General features: G+C 36.4%; 1 protein-coding gene across 1 annotated transcript in view; it reads right to left on the minus strand.

Moving 5' to 3' along the window:
* The window catches only part of KHDRBS2 (KH RNA binding domain containing, signal transduction associated 2), a gene marked incomplete at both ends in the record, with an annotated part of 704,484 nt that overhangs the window by 15,206 nt on the left and 673,159 nt on the right, over positions 1 to 16,119 (minus strand). The window contains one exon of the mRNA XM_082848563.1: positions 10,307 to 10,365. Coding sequence (XP_082704689.1) covers positions 10,307 to 10,365 — 59 coding nt within the window. The remainder of the gene's footprint in view (positions 1 to 10,306; positions 10,366 to 16,119) is intronic.

Genomic DNA, 16,119 nt, shown 5'->3' on the forward strand with positions numbered 1-16,119 from the left:
GGTCACATTTCTTGCATCTTCTTGATCCTTGCCTCCATTCCTTTTCTGAGATCCTGGATCATCTTCACTATCATCATTCTGAAATCTTTTTCTGGAAATTTGCCTATCTCCTCTTCACTTAGTTGTTTTTCTGGGGTTTTATCTTGTTCCTCCAACTGGAACATATTCCTCTGCCATTTCATTTTTTCTTTCTCTGATTGTGGTTTCCATTCTGCTGGCTGCAGGATTTTATTTCTTCTTGCTTCTATTGTCTGCCCTTTGGTGGATGAGGCTATTAAGAGGCTTGTGTAAGCTTCCTGATAGGAGGGACTTGGGGGTGGGTAAAATTGGGTCTTGTCCCTCTGGCGGCAAGGCCCTGCTCAGTAAAACTTTAATCCACTTGTCTGCTCATGGATGGGGCTGTTTTCCCTCCATGATAGTTTTTTGGCCTGAGGCAATCCAGCACTGGAGCATGCAGGCTGTTTGGTGAGGTTAATGGTGATCTCCAGGAGGGCTCACACCGATAAGTACTTCCCAGAACTGTTGCTGCCAGTGTCTTTGTCCCCGCAGTGAGCCACAGCCATCCCCCCACCTCTGCAGGAGACCTCCCAACACTAGCATGTAGGTCTGGCCCAGTGTCTTATGGGGTCACTGCTTTCTTCCCCTGCATCCTGGTGCACACAAGACTTTGTGTGTGCCCTCCAAGAGTGGAGTTTCTGTTTCCCCCAGTCCTGTGAAAGTCCTGAAATCAAACCCCACTGGCTTTCAAAGCCAGATTCTCTGGGGACTCCTCCTCCTGTTGCTGGACCCCCAGGCTGGGAAGACTGATGTGGGGCTCAGAACTTTCACTCTTGTGGGATAACTTCTGTGGTATAATTGTTTTCTAGTTTGTGGGTTGCCCAACCAGTGGGTATAGGATTTGATCTTATCGTGATTGTGCCCCTCCTACCATCTTGTTGTGGCTTCTTATTTATCTTTGGATGTAGGGTGTCTTTTTTTGGTAGGTTCCAGCATTGTTTTTGACAATGGTTGTTCAGCAGTTAGTTGTGATTTTGGTGTTTTTGTAAGAAGAGGGTGAGCTCACATCCTTCTACTCCACCATCTTGAGCTAATCAGCTGGTGCTATTTATTTTTAAACTGTCTAGTCTGTTTAACTCCTACCCTGCACATTTTACATATTATCATATTTAATAATAACTTGATTCTATGTGTACTATTGTATTTCTAATTATCACCCCTTGATTATTATCCCCTACAAATTGCATATGTAGCTTGAAATTTTAACTTATATTTTATTCTCTACTCTGCTGTACAATATCTTGCTGCTGTAGACAAATAAAGAAGTTCTCAATATTTTAAATTAAGTTTGTAATGTTTTTCTTTCTTTGGAGTTAAGATCCCATCTAAATTAAAAGGAAATAAATAACCCAGTTAGAAAGATTTTCAAAAAAACAATGGTGAATGATAATTGGACACAATGTAGAAGCTTCTCTGACATGAGCCAAAAACAATACTTCAATTATTGTTGAATAAAATTCTGAACCGATCAAAACCTGCAGAATTAGGTCATAAACTTTTTCTTTTGAAATGCACATAAGGGCTTTATGAGAAATAATGGAAGGAAGAATAAGAATGATGATAAAAAATAATATTTTATGATCCTCTTCTCAAAGAAGTCCAATAACGTCTTTAATTCAGTGAAGACAGTGGGCTTGGTGGCATACCTTTGTAGACAGAGACTGAACCTGTAGTTTCTGGATTTCCTTACACATGCCACCCCCCACCCCCACTCACAACATCTGTCATTTCTATACTTGATAATAGAAATGAGCCCAGATTGTATTCTCAGACCAACTACAAGTTTGGGGAGTTAAAAATACAAATCAGACTTTAAACTCAGCAGAATACTACCCTCACTGCTTGACCAGCTCTGGCTCCCTCTGATTTTGCCCCACAAGCTTCTGCCTGCTTTTTCAGATTGGTGCCCTCATCTCAACACTTGTATGAAAACAATTTTGGCCACCTTTGTCCCTGGTTACCACAAGGTAACCTTTAAACTCTGGAATTTCCTAGAGTAAGTGGAGTGTCTTGGTTATGCATGGTGCACCCCTCTGACCACACCTGACCTGATAGTTTATGCTAACAAAATGACTCAGGCTGGGGGGTGGTCATGCCAGAAAGATCAACTATGAGATTAGAGGTTTTGGGCCTTTACCATGTGACACCAGTCCACCCTGGGGAGGATACGAGGATGGAGATAAGATGATCTAATCCATTATGCCTATATAATAAAACAATGATAAAAAACTCTGGGCACTGAGATTTACATAAGCTTCCCTGGTTGGCAATACTTTTCATTGCTACACATCAATTTTGCCAGGAGGATAACACTGCCTTGAAGGTTTTGAAAGCTTCACATTTGGGATCCTTCCAGACCTTGCCCTATGTGTCTCTCCCTTTGCTGGTTTTGCTATCTATCCTATTGCTATAATAAAGTTAACTGTAAGTATATCACTTTCCTTAGTTCTATGAGTTATTCTGGCAAATTATCAAACCTAAGGAGGTAGTGGGAACCTCCAAATTTGTAGCCAGCTGGTCAGAAGTAAGGGTGACCTGGGGTAACCCAAACTTGTGTCTGTGTGTAAAGTGAGGACACTTTTATGGAGAACTGTGCCCTTAACTGGCGAAGTTTGGCCTGACTCTGGGCACCCACTCTAGTCTCTTTGTTTGCTCTTCCTGGTCTTCTCAGCAACGTGAATCTTAGCTCTTTGCCCATGACTGGACCTATCCCTGCTGGAACTTCCAAATGCTGAAAGCCTCCTGGGTGTCTGTCAGTCCCCTGAGACTGAGGGGGTTGTCCCTGAAATCTTCTTCGACAATGACCAGACACCAGAGAGATTGACCTACTCTTTTTTTCTTCTTCTTGGCATGTCTTACAACTGAGCTAAATGTTTGATAAGGTACCAGTATGGTTAAGTAATTTGTTCAATACAAAAAGACATCAGTTATTAGTCATCAATAATTAAAATTACATTTTCAACAAATGGCATAGTTTTTCAGCAATTCATATATATCAGTTCCCATTGAGTCATTCAATAAATTATGACATATTTGATAAATGAAGTGTAACACACTTATTTTAGAACAATGTATCTTAGTCTTTTTTATAAATCCATGCCCTCTTTTAATAAAGGTAAAATCTCCCTAAACTCTGGAAATTCTATGAAGACACACTAAGGTGGCATAGCTCCTGTATATATATCTTCCTAGTTGGTGTATTTCCATGTTGGCAAGAAAATGTTCTCCCAGCTTTTAATTTTATACTCTGTACTTTGTGTTTTTTAAAAATATTCTTTTTGTACATTCAAAACACAAATCTATATCATATAGAATATATTTTTTTGTACGTGATCAGTTCATTTCAAGATTCTGACAATAAATCACTCAACTTTTGCCTCCCATTCAGTTAAAATGATTGTATTATTAACTTAGCAGAAAGTTAAGTAATGAAAGAACTTTCCTATGACTTGTTTTATTGGCTCCTCAAGAGAGTTGTTAAATGCATGTGGATTATAATTTTTTGTGGACTTTCGATTAGGTGAATTTTAGACAAAATCAAATTTGAGATTTAACTGTTTAAACACACTTGTTCAAAAAGGCACTGTTTGTTCAAAAAAAGGCTAAATTTTATTTTCCATTATTTAAACATAGTTTTTTTTAATGAATTTAAAATGCCTGGTTCTATAACACAATGTTTACTTATAAAATCCCCACTGTTCTAAAAGTAGACTGTACATAACTTGTGTGTTGCCTTCAAGAATGCAGATGGCTGGCACAGTTTTGACCTTTCATATTAAGACTGTAGGCCGCTTATCAGCATGCTCCCATGTATCCATCTAAAACTTATTCTCAACCTGAGCGTCCAGGAAGACCACCCAGGAACTTTTAACTGATGCCTAGTTCTCATCTTCAAAGATTATGATAGAGCTGAATTGGGATGGTAACTGGACACTAGTATTTTTGAAAATTCACCAGGTGATTCGAAAATGTATAATTAAGGTTAAGAATCTCTGATCTAGGGACTTCCCTGGTGGCGCAGTGGTTGAGAGTCTGCCTGCCGATGCAGGGGACACGGGTTTTTGCCCCGGTCAGGGAAGATCCCACATGTCGCAGAGCGGCTGGGCCCGTGAGCCATGGCCACTGAGCCTGCGCGTCCGGAGCCTGTGCTCCGCAGTGGGAGAGGCCACAGCAGTGAGAGGCCTGCGGTAAAAAAAATCTCTGATCTAAAATACTGAAATGCAGGTTCCAGTATTATCTAAAATTGTTGAACTCAAGAGTGCATGATTTAAAATAGAATTGAAACCACTGTTAAGTATATCTAACTTCAAATGAGCAATGCAAGCAGTGAAGTGGTGGTGCCATGCTCATTTTGGCTGTTTCTTCCTGAAGCAATATAATCTGAATTTATTATCAAAACTAGCTGGATTAGATATCCATTTCATTGCAACCTCTGAAATAGTAAAGAGCAGAAAATTAGCTTCTCCTTAAAGTAAGTTTACAACTGGCTATTAAAATACTTCAGAAGCACAATTTCTTTAGTTCTTCTTTCATTAAAAATAAAGCTTAGGGCTTCCCTGGTGGCGCAGTGGTTGAGAGTTCGCCTGCCGATGCAGGGGACACGGGTTCATGCCCCGGTCTGGGAGGATCCCACATGCCGCGCAGGGAGCGGCTGGGCCCGTGGGCCATGGCCGCTGAGCCTGCGCGTCCGGAGCCTGTGCTCCGCGGCGGGAGAGACCACGACAGAGAGAGGCCCACGTACCGCAGGGAAAAAAATAAAAATAAAAAATAAAGTTTAGGGCTTCCCTGGTGGCGCAGTGGTTGAGAGTCCGCCTGCCGATGCAGGGGACACGTGTTCGTGCCCTGGTCTGCGAAGATCCCACATGCTGTGGAGCGGCTGGGCCCATGAGCCATGGCCATTGAGCCTGCACATCCGGAGCCTGTGCTCCGCAATGGAAGAGGCCACAGCAATGAGAGGCCCTCGTACCGTAAATAAATAAATAAATAAATAAAGTTTAAAAATCTATTTTAAAAGCTAAATTGAATACATCACTGTGATTTTTTCTCAATATTTCTCAATAACAACTTTGATATTAATCCTATGATAAATACTTTGTATACACTACTATTAAAATGGACTGATAAATTCTTGCCCATATTAAGAAAACCCATCTCCATTTGTAAAATCAATTTCCTCAAATTTCTATTTCTATTTACTATTGCAAATGAACTGTGTTTGCTCTTGAATAACATGGTGGCATGATTGCCAGGTAGCTTCATTTTCCTTTGCTGTTTTCACAGCTTAATCAAAGCAGGGCTTATTTTCACATGGGGATAATAATCATTCCAGCTCCTCATTACAAAATGAACGCATTTGTGTTCTGCAATCAACTTGAAGTGACGCACTCAAATGCCCTAGAATAGGGTACAAAAATTCTTTTTGATTTCATTCATTTCAAGACAGTGTATTAATATTATCCTCCTTGATTCCACACACGTGTCATCTAAAATGTCACTACAGAATAGACCTATAATTAGCTCTTCAGTTCATACATTAAATACATTTTAATAAACAGCTCTCTTCTCTGACAATAGACTATTACTGTCCATTCTTAGCTATCAATCTCAGATTAGAGGGTGTTTCTTATTTGAAGTATTGATAAGACAAGCTGATCTGTGCACTGTACTTAAAATGCACCCTTATTGAATTATGAGCTATTCAGACTTATCCAAAACAGTTATAATGACTCTGATAAGGTAGGAAATATTTTAAAACTGCAAAAACTGATTTGGGATTTCTGTAAGTCAAATATTCATGTTCCAAAAAGTTTAAGTTATCAGAAATTTAATACTTAAATATTAATTTAATAATAATTTAACATTAATGAAATGTTTAATAATCATTAATACAATAAATAATATAAGTAAATTATTATATATTATATTTTATATATGAAGTAAATATAATTGTATCATATTTTCATACTATTTATTTAAAATACTTAATATTTAAAATTTTATATTTACATCATTGTAAGAAAATAGTTTAATATTTGATATTAAATTTTACAAAAATAACTTGAATAATTTAATTGCAATGAAGCCCAAAGGGATACATGATATTCACAGAAGTCAGCATATTTGTTACTTCACCATGAATTATGGGCCCAAAAGAGACAAATACAATTTCAATCTGGTGATACATGAAACATGATGTATAAAGATTCAGATTGAAGTGTCACACTGAATGACTGGATTTTTACTTCTACTGGTTTATTTCAAACTATTTTTGAAGGAATCCTGAATGAGAGATTCCATCCATGAGTCTTTCGAATGCAGGACACCATTATTCTGGAGAGCATTCCCTGTTCCTCTCCCACAGCTCTTTCCTGAAGCCTGAGCAGCAAAGGAGGTTCTGGGGCAGCTGATTGTGAGCCTCCTCACATACTATCTAAGTCTGGGTGTTCCCAGGAAACTGAGAATTGGAGCTGTTTGTTTTATAAAAATACAGATCTGTATCCATGGCACAACCAAAATGTAACAGAGAGGAATTAGTAATTCAAAATATAAGTGAATAAGCAGAGATACAAGATTTACAATTTGGAGTAAATGTTATTAATTTAAAAGATTGTGCACAGTTCATTAAAGATAAGGTATAAATGGATACTTGTTAACATGTGAGGTATGGAAAATTAGTGAAAAACATCAATCTATAATTGACATGAGTGGGTCCTCAAATCACTGCTCCACGTGCATATTTAAATGTTATCATCTGCCCATTTGGACGTGACAGGCTGAGCAACCTATGGAGCAAGAATCCTGAACTTAAAGTACCCTTTACATAATCACCTAATACCAAAATCTGAGGCCGTATAATGCATATTAATTTAATTAGGCTTTATGATGCTGAGCTCTATTTCTCATCATTTGACCTTTTTCTATTTTCTGTATAGAATATGGGAACATGGACACTCCCCAAATTTAAATATCATGACTATACGGATTTAAACATCCATATCCATATTTAAATATCATGACTATATGGATTGACATGCAAGCAGTTTCTTCTTTTCTGTTGCTATAAAAGGAGTGTCCCTTTTCAAATCTACATATTTATGGTTAATTATAATGGCACATATGAAAATATATTAAATTCTGCATTTTGTCAAGGTATTATCCTAATGATTAAGAACTGAAAAAAAAACTTTTATGGTGGAAAAATCTTATAGGAATTTTTATAAAGCAGTCTATATCTTTTTAAATAAGATGTGTATCATGATGGATTTAAAACTTGGTAAAATATGTAACAAACAGTAAAGAATGAGTGAATATAGGAGTGTAATTTAAATTTCCTTTTTTTAACCTAAATTTTCTATAGTGTATTATTTTTAGAGTAAGAAAAAAAGACTTATTTTTAGATTAATCATACCTATGTATCTACTTAGATTTCTTAACACCTGTGGCAAAAAAAATTTCTAAAAATATATAATTACTTTCACATGTGCATCATTTAAAACAGTCGCTTTTGTTCAGAGTTCCTGACTGCATTCTGTGGCCCAGTGTAGCAGAGATGAGTCACAGTGAGCAGAGAGGATTATGGGGTAACGGAAGGGGCCCTGGGCTGCTGGTGGAAGGGGCCCTGACTTGTGAGCAGCCTCCTTGCTGAACTCCACTGTTTCCTATGAGCTGCACCATGAACAAATGTTGCAATGTGTTGGTTAGATTTCTTTGCCTCTGTCCCTGGAATGTCACCTCCTGACCCCAATTAAATAAGTAAATAAATTCTGTCCTGAAAAATTACCCTTCTGATGTGAAAATCAAGAGGCACTTTCCAAATCAGAATGCATAGAGGGCTGATATATCAACATTTACAAGCAAAGAGTGAAACCATCTTGAATGTGAAGTGTATTCTTGAATTAATGCTTGCTCAATGATGCCAGAAAATGGCCACAGATCCTGGTGGCCAAAGAAAAAGTTAAGACCCTAAAGCGAAGTCTACTTGTAGGCATAAATGTGTCTAATCTTTCAACATTAAGAATATGGCCAATTTGGCTGAAATTTTAGGTAGTAAAATTTATTACTTAAAATTTCCTGCCTAATATAATTCTTACTCTGTCCAGACAGTCAAACCACTATCCACATTTTCTTCATTACTTTATTGAAAAGATTTACCAACTGCTTTCTGTGTGCAGAGAATTGCTTGTTGGTAAATTTTAATTTAACCCAGAATAAAAGCTAGTGCTTATGAGCAGGAGTAGCTTATAAAGTGATAGAGGCTGTCTCTAGACTTGGCAGCAGCAGAAGAGCTCAACACCCAGGAAAGCCCACAATAGGTAACAGAGGTGAGCCCAGCTCTCCTTATGATGACTCCTGCACCTCCATTAGAAGGTCTGAGAAGTAATAGTTTGTATTCACACATTTTTCCCTATTGCCTTAATTACATGGCATTAACATTTTAAATGTAAATAATTGAGAAATAGATTGCCTACATGGGAAAAGAATCTAAAAAAACCCAAAGAGTGGATATATGTATAACTGATTCACTTTGTTGTACACCTGAAACTAATACAACATTGTAAATCAACTATACTCCAATAAAATTTTTTTTAAAAAAACAAGAAAGAATAAAGAAATATGACAACTAAATGCAATGTAGTACTCTTGATTGAACCGTGGGACAGAAAGAAAATATTGACGGAAAAAGTAGTAAAATCTAAATAAACTCTGGAGTTTATTTAAAAAAATAAAAAAAAGAAATATACCCTATTACCAACTATGCAGTCAGATATCATCAAATTCATCCCTGCCATTGATTTCAGTGCATGCAATTCTGTAGAGTAAAGCTCATAGGGGATTTCCCTCAAATTTATGTGCCATGTGTAAAAAACAATGACTGTATTTTGCAAATAAAAATTCCATTTTAAAAAGTGATTTATAAATAAAAATATATCTTCTCATTAGAATGTAAGCTTTAAGTGATTGTTCACTGCAGTATCTCCAGGATTGAGAACAATGACTTACATGTGTTAGCCATTACACAAATATCTGTTACATGAGTAATGTTCTCTGACCTTCTACCGAATCACATGGTTTATAGTCTGGCACAATTTTTATATGTAGGAATATGTTTCTCAACAGTAGACAGCAGGAACCAGGGAGGGACAATATCTATCATGTACACCATCATATTCCTGGAGACTGACAATACCTTTGCGCACAAAAGACAAATGTGCATTTTTACTATAAAATGGAGATAAAATACTTCAAATTTCAATATATTATAAAGAAAAAAATAAGAAAATATACATAGGTACTCAGCTTATGGATAGCAGTGATTGTGATGGTGGCTTATTTTTATGCTCCTACTTCTGAGTTGGCCTCATGAGAGTCACCAGAGAAGTGAGTTGATTTAGTACCTCTGGTTCCAAGTAGGGTGCACTACTTTTTCTCTGATGTCTGGACCTTCCCTTCCCTGTCCTGATGGAGCACTACACCATCATGTGGAGACCTGAACACAGGAAATGTTCATCATCTCCTTTACTGCTCCTCATAAAGAGGAACAGAGTGGTCTTGGTATTATTTTAATAAAAATCCAGGACTTGGGAACATTTAAATGAATGTTATTTTTCAAGGCAGTCAACTGGTGATGCTGCACATATATTTTCAGGAACCAGAAACTACACTTCTAGAGTGATGTACTATATTGATATATCATAGGCACTCAATAAATCTTACTGAATTGTTAACTTTAAGTGGTTTTTAAATTAAACAATGTAATTTTGAAATTAATTTTATAGACTGATATTTTTATTGACTATTAATTCTTATGAGTCAATCATTATTTAGCACTTTCAGGAACTACACATGCTATAAAAATAACTTAAAAGTTACAATTTCTGCCCTTCAAAGTTTTTAAATCTTTTAACTGTATGATCATTGTGATAGCAGAAAGACAGCATTGCTGTCATATCAATGAGTCAGACAATGGACACAGTGAAACATCTAAGAAAGACACTACTCTTAACGTTCACTGTTGCTGTTGAAAGTTTTCTATGATTGTGATTAATTGCTTTTGAAATTTTGATCAAAATGGATCAGTCCAAGTTTCTGCCCCTGGCTCTGTACATCAAACCTCACCCTGGAATTACATAAATCACTGTAGTCTAGACTTCTGTAAAAACTGGGGGAGAGAAAGATAGAAGTAATTTCTGAGTTGTCAGTGACTGATGGATGTTTTGATTTCACAGTTTTAGTAAAGTAAAAGTCTTACCGTAGCTGTCATAGGCATCCTCACTTACTCCATGACCATAGTCATAGTACTCAGGCACACTGCAATAGATTTAGACAGCGATCAATGTTACTGTATTCAGGAGGAGTCAACCCAAAAACTTATACGGAATTTGAATGCAAAATGTGTGCTAAGGTAATATTCCAAGAATCTCTAGGCATAAATCACATATTTGAACATAAATAATAATAGAATAATATCGAATAATAGAATTCAAAGAAGAATATTCAGTAAGAAAAATACAGGTAATTGACAAAAAGTGCTATGATTTTCTCACCCCACCTCAGTACTTTATCTCTATCCTCCAATTATATAAATCAAATTTCCTCTAAAGCACAAGTATGATACTTCAAGAGGAGAGTTATAAAAGGTCTATTTCCAAGAAAAGTGCTACATAAGATGACAATCTGGTCAATTGTGTATGGGTTTTAATGCAATTACCTTAAGAAATATACATCAATTTCATCTTCACTTCCAAACACTGAAATTATATTTATACTCCCTTCAACTCTTCCACAGTATGTCCCTAGGCTTCTCAAATACATAAGCTATTTCTTCTCACTTAATATCTTGTTAGATGCTTAACCTAATGTTACCAAGTAATAATTTTAAAAAACACTATACAAAGAGTGGAAATTATTTTAATTTAGCTTAGTATTTGGATAATTAATGCATATTTTAATTTTATTTAGGGATCTACAAATATTTGTGATACACTGTATTTTTCACTCAAATAAGCTCATTCATTTAAAGTTCTCTACCTCATCTATACAATGGAATATTACTCAGCCATAAAAAAAGTGAAATTGAGTTATTTGTAGTGAGGTAGATGGACCTAGAATCTGTATACAGAGTGAAGTAAGTCAGAAAGAGAAAAACAAATACCGTATGCTAATACATATATATGGAATCTAAAAAAAAAATGGTAGGGGCAGGACAGAAATAAAGACTCAGACCTAGAGAATGGACTTGAGGACATGGAGAGGGGAAAGGGTAAGCTGGCATGAAGTGAGAGAGTAGCACTGACATATATACACTACCAAATGTAAAATAGATAGGTAGTGGGAAGCAGCTGCATCACATGAAGAGATCAGTTTGGTGCTTTGTGACCACCTAGAGGGGTGGGATAAGGAGGGTGGGAGGGAGATGCAAGAGGGAAGGGATATGGGGATATATGTATATATTTAGCTGATTCACTTTGTTGTACAACAGAAACTAACACAACATTGTAAAGCAATTATACTCCAATAAAGATGTTAAAAAAACAAAGGAGATGACTCCAATGGAATAAAAAGAAAATGTTCAAATTCTTTTACAAAGTAATTAAAACAATGAATCAAAACCTGACAAAAGTGCAAAAAAGAAATGGATAGTTCAAATCAGAATCTGATCATATTATTGAATTCACTGGACTATCTGAAAATAAGATGAAAAGATGATTAGTTAAATTTTTTTTTTTTTTTTTGCGATACGCGGGCCTCTCACTGTTGTGGCCTCTTCTGTTGTGGAGCACAGGCTCCAGACGCGCAGGCTCAGCAGCCATGGCTCACGGGTCCAGTCGCTCCACGGCATGTGGGATCTTCCCGGACCGGGGCCCGAACCCGCGTCCCTTGCATCGGCAAGTGGACTCTCAACCACTGCGCCACCAGGGAAGCCCCTGTTTAATTATAATTTACATCCATTCTTCCTTTATTTTATTTTTTTCTGGATTTAATGAGGTATAATTGACAACTAAAAAATTTTCTAAATGTAAGTTTTACATCATGATGTTTTGATTATATATACATATATATGTTGTGAGATGATTACCAAAATTAAGTTAATTAACATAGAAAAATAAAGTTCTCTGCCTGAACCTTAATTTATAAGCTTATGTATTTATACATATATATTTACATATATAATTTGTATATATAAATTTATAAATTATATCAAGATATACTAATTCCTCTATGTATATAAAAGTGTGGCAAGAAAATGGCTTAATATCAAATTGTATAAGGGCTGAGGGTGGGTGATAGATGCCAAAGAGTTAGGTTGGAAGGAAGAAAGAAAGGTCTAAAATTATTTGGTTGTTATTATCCTTCAAGGCAATCCCATATGTCTCATTATATTAAATACTTGAGATTTCATTGATAGTAAGGAAAGAGAAGCAAAAAATAAAATAAAAGTCTGTATATTAGAGATGAAAAGAGAGATGGACAGAAGTTTGGCCATTTTTATCTTTCTGGGAGGCAATTGATAATGCACTAATTCAATTTCAGTGTAATGTAGCTGGGATAAAAAAAGATAACCTGGGCTTCATTGCCCAGGATAATTATATAGAAATTCTCTAAGAAAAATATGGTAGTAAGTTTTTCTCTCCATCTTTCTAAGACTTGAGATTGCAGAAGTCTAAAATCATTGGCTGGTGGCTGGATGTTTATCTTAATAGAAATGATGCAACCCAATTGAGAACCCTCACATATGTATAGCCAAGTCCTGAAGTTTTTTCACTGATTTCCGGGATGATCAAGAATTGGCAGTCATGAGAATGTGATTAACAAGCAGCATTCCCATGTATCAGGATGAAGAGAAAATGAGGACACTGAGAGTAGCTGTTCCCTGCCTTCCTCACAATCAGTAAATTTCTCATGAGTAAGCCTGATTATGTTTCCCAAAGTGTGTTGTATGAACACCAGTAGCAAAAAACACTATCTAGTAGCATTACTATGTTTCTAAATGGATTTCAACTTTGATTTCAATTGATGAAGCTGAGAGGGAAAAAGAACAGTAGTGAGAGAGACCATGACAGGGAAGCTGTTATTGTCTACCATAAATGATACATACACACCAAGAGGGAATTTTAAATTTCAAAACTCTAAAAGGGGAAAATGAAACATACAAGACATTTGTAAAATAATGGATAATGCAAAATAATGGATAACAATCTTAATGGACTCTTCCAGAGTCCATACCTTTGCTTATCCAAATATTACTTCTCATTTCTCCCAGAAGAAAATATTTTATGTGGACAAATGGCCACATAGTGAGTGAAATATACTCCTCAGCCATGCTTGCAGCTAGCTGTGCCCTTGTGGCTGTGTCAGGAACCACGGGATGTGCACAGAAGTGAGGGTATCAACCTTGAGTTCATTTCCAAATGAAGAACAAGCTCCTCATCTTGGACTTGTTCACAGTCACCTCCTCAGATGGTAAAATGCACTCAAAGTGATGATCTAGTATCTACCATGCAAATACAGATAATCCTAGAATGTCTTGCACTGTAGCATGAGAGGAACTTGTGTCTAAATGGTCACGTTGGAGCAGACTTACTCTAAATCACTGCCTACCTCAGGGATTGTTATGAGGGAAAAAATAACTTTTTCTCTTTTTTGAGTCAGTGATTTTTGAATCTCTGTTACAACAATTTAGTCAAAAATAAAAATAAGTATGTAGGGGTGTAGAACTGCCATTAAAAATCTCAAAATATGGGCTATTAGTTCACTGGGAGGGTGGAAAGTGTAAGGAAAAAAAATACTGTAGGATGGAAAGCTGATGACTTTTGTCATGCCATCACCAGTGAAAATCTGAAAGGCAGGCTATAAGCCTAGATCTATTTTGGCACTATGGGAAAAAGCTGGACAAAGCCCAACTGTTGACAATCCTTGCTGCTTTTAAAAAAGGTTTAAAGAAGTTATGAGCTCAAATAAGAATGGGCCATTTTTCCAGAAGAAACAAAATTGAATAGAGCTTTGCTAAGGGAAGTTATCTCTGCCTAATTTATGTGTTAGTTCTATAATTTAAAAATGGGAGAAGGTTCAGAAATTTAGGGCTTAACAGGATTAGAGAAGTCAACTGTTTCTGCATTCCAATAGCAAGAGACAATGAGTGTTGTTCAAAGATGCCCTTACATCTTCCCATTAGACTTTGCTACAATATACAATCCCAGGGGCAACCCTCAGGTCCCCAAACATGTATGGAAGCATGTTGCAAAAATTGTGAAGTCCCAATGAAGGCATGCTCTACTTTAATCATTTCAGATATGCCCAGAGATAAGACCATTTATCCATAAGGATAAGGAAGGACCTTCTGCTAAATCTGGCTTAACTCCCAGAAAAGAGAACCAAGATTGCCAGATGCACTCACCAAAAAATTTGTTTCAGTGCTGTTGCTTAGATGCTTCTTAACCTCTGCTTAGCAGGATTTTGTAACTGTTATTGCCTGTGGAGTGTTTCCCAAAGGACCTTTCTATTGTAGTTATTCTGTTCCTTTTACACTAATTTATATTGCATATTTTGTATGGGGAAGAAGGTCAAGAACAAGAAAGATATTCTGTCTATCATTTTATAGGTTGTGAGACTTGAAAGAACCATATGAAGACCTAATCTTCCCAGACTCTAGATTTTGATCTGGTTGCAATAATTGGAATTGAACTTGGATTTTCTCTTTTAAGCAGAATGTAGGTTTTTTTTTTATGTTTCTTTGTTTGAATGAGAAGACGGGTATTCACTCATATTTGGATGATGAGAGGGCTGGGCCCCAGAAGACTTCAAGCTGTTCCAAAATCCATTTGGCTCTTCTTTCAATAAGAGAGACTGACAATCTCAAGACTACATTTTCTAGTATTCCTTACATTTGAGTGTGACCATGTGCAGAGTTATGTATACAAATTATTCATGATTTTCATAAAGTTAAATTCACTGTCCTCTACTTCTTTTCAGCTTTCATGTAACTGGCTGCAAACGTCAATGATTGGAGCCACTTTGGAAGATATTAACGATGGTGTAATGGACAGTATCTTACTATTTTCCAAAATTTGTTTGTTGAAATCTCAATACCCATTGTGATGGTATTAAGAGATGAGACATTTGGGAATTAAATTAGATATGGAGGGTGGAGCCCTAATGAATGCATTAGTGCTCTTAAAAAGCGGGACCCCCAGAGAGCTCTCTTGCTCTCTTTCTACCGTGTGAAGATACAAGAAGACAGCAGTCTGCAACCCAGAAGAAGGCTTCACCAGAACCCAGCCATGCTGGCACCCTGACCTGGGACTCCCAGCCTCCAGACCTATAGGAAATAAATTTCTCTTGTTTATAAGCCACCCAGTCTATGGTATCATGTTATAGCAGCCTGAACTAAGACAGATGGCATTCCACTAACCTGGAAGCCTGAACGGTGTCATGGAGTAAAGTCCACCTACTTGCCTTGCTTTATTATGTGTGAAGGAGATAAATGTTTCTCTTGTTTGGGCCACTGAATTTTGGATCTCCTTATAATGGAAGCTTATCCCATATCCCAAATAATACAGTTGGCAATTAAAGCAATCACTTGAAGATGAACAGTTATTCAGTAAATATTTGTTCAATGAATAAATGATTAAATAAAAGAATTCAAAATAATAGAACATTTTGCTAAAACATCATTATAAAATTTTGTGTACGCTTCAGAAGTGATGTTTACTTACATCAACAACAATGGGAACAATAAAGAAGAAAAACAAACCACAGGGACAATAGCCAAGATATGGAAGCAACCTAAATGTCCATTAACAGATGAATAGATAAAGAAGATGTGGTATATATATGCAATGAAATACTACCTAGCCATAGAAAAGAATGAAATTTTGCCATTTGCAGCAACATGAATGGACCTGGAGGGTGTTATGTTTAGTGAAATAAGTCAGACAAAGACAAATACTATGTTTTCACTTATATGTGGACTCTTGAAAAAATTTTTAAAAAACAAACAAATACAACAAAACATGAACATACTCACAGATACAGAGAAAAAACTAGTGGTTACCAGAGAGGAGA

This window comes from Leucopleurus acutus (genome assembly GCF_964270905.1).
Source record: "Leucopleurus acutus genome assembly, chromosome: 10".
NCBI classification, from domain to species: domain Eukaryota; kingdom Metazoa; phylum Chordata; class Mammalia; order Artiodactyla; family Delphinidae; genus Leucopleurus; species Leucopleurus acutus.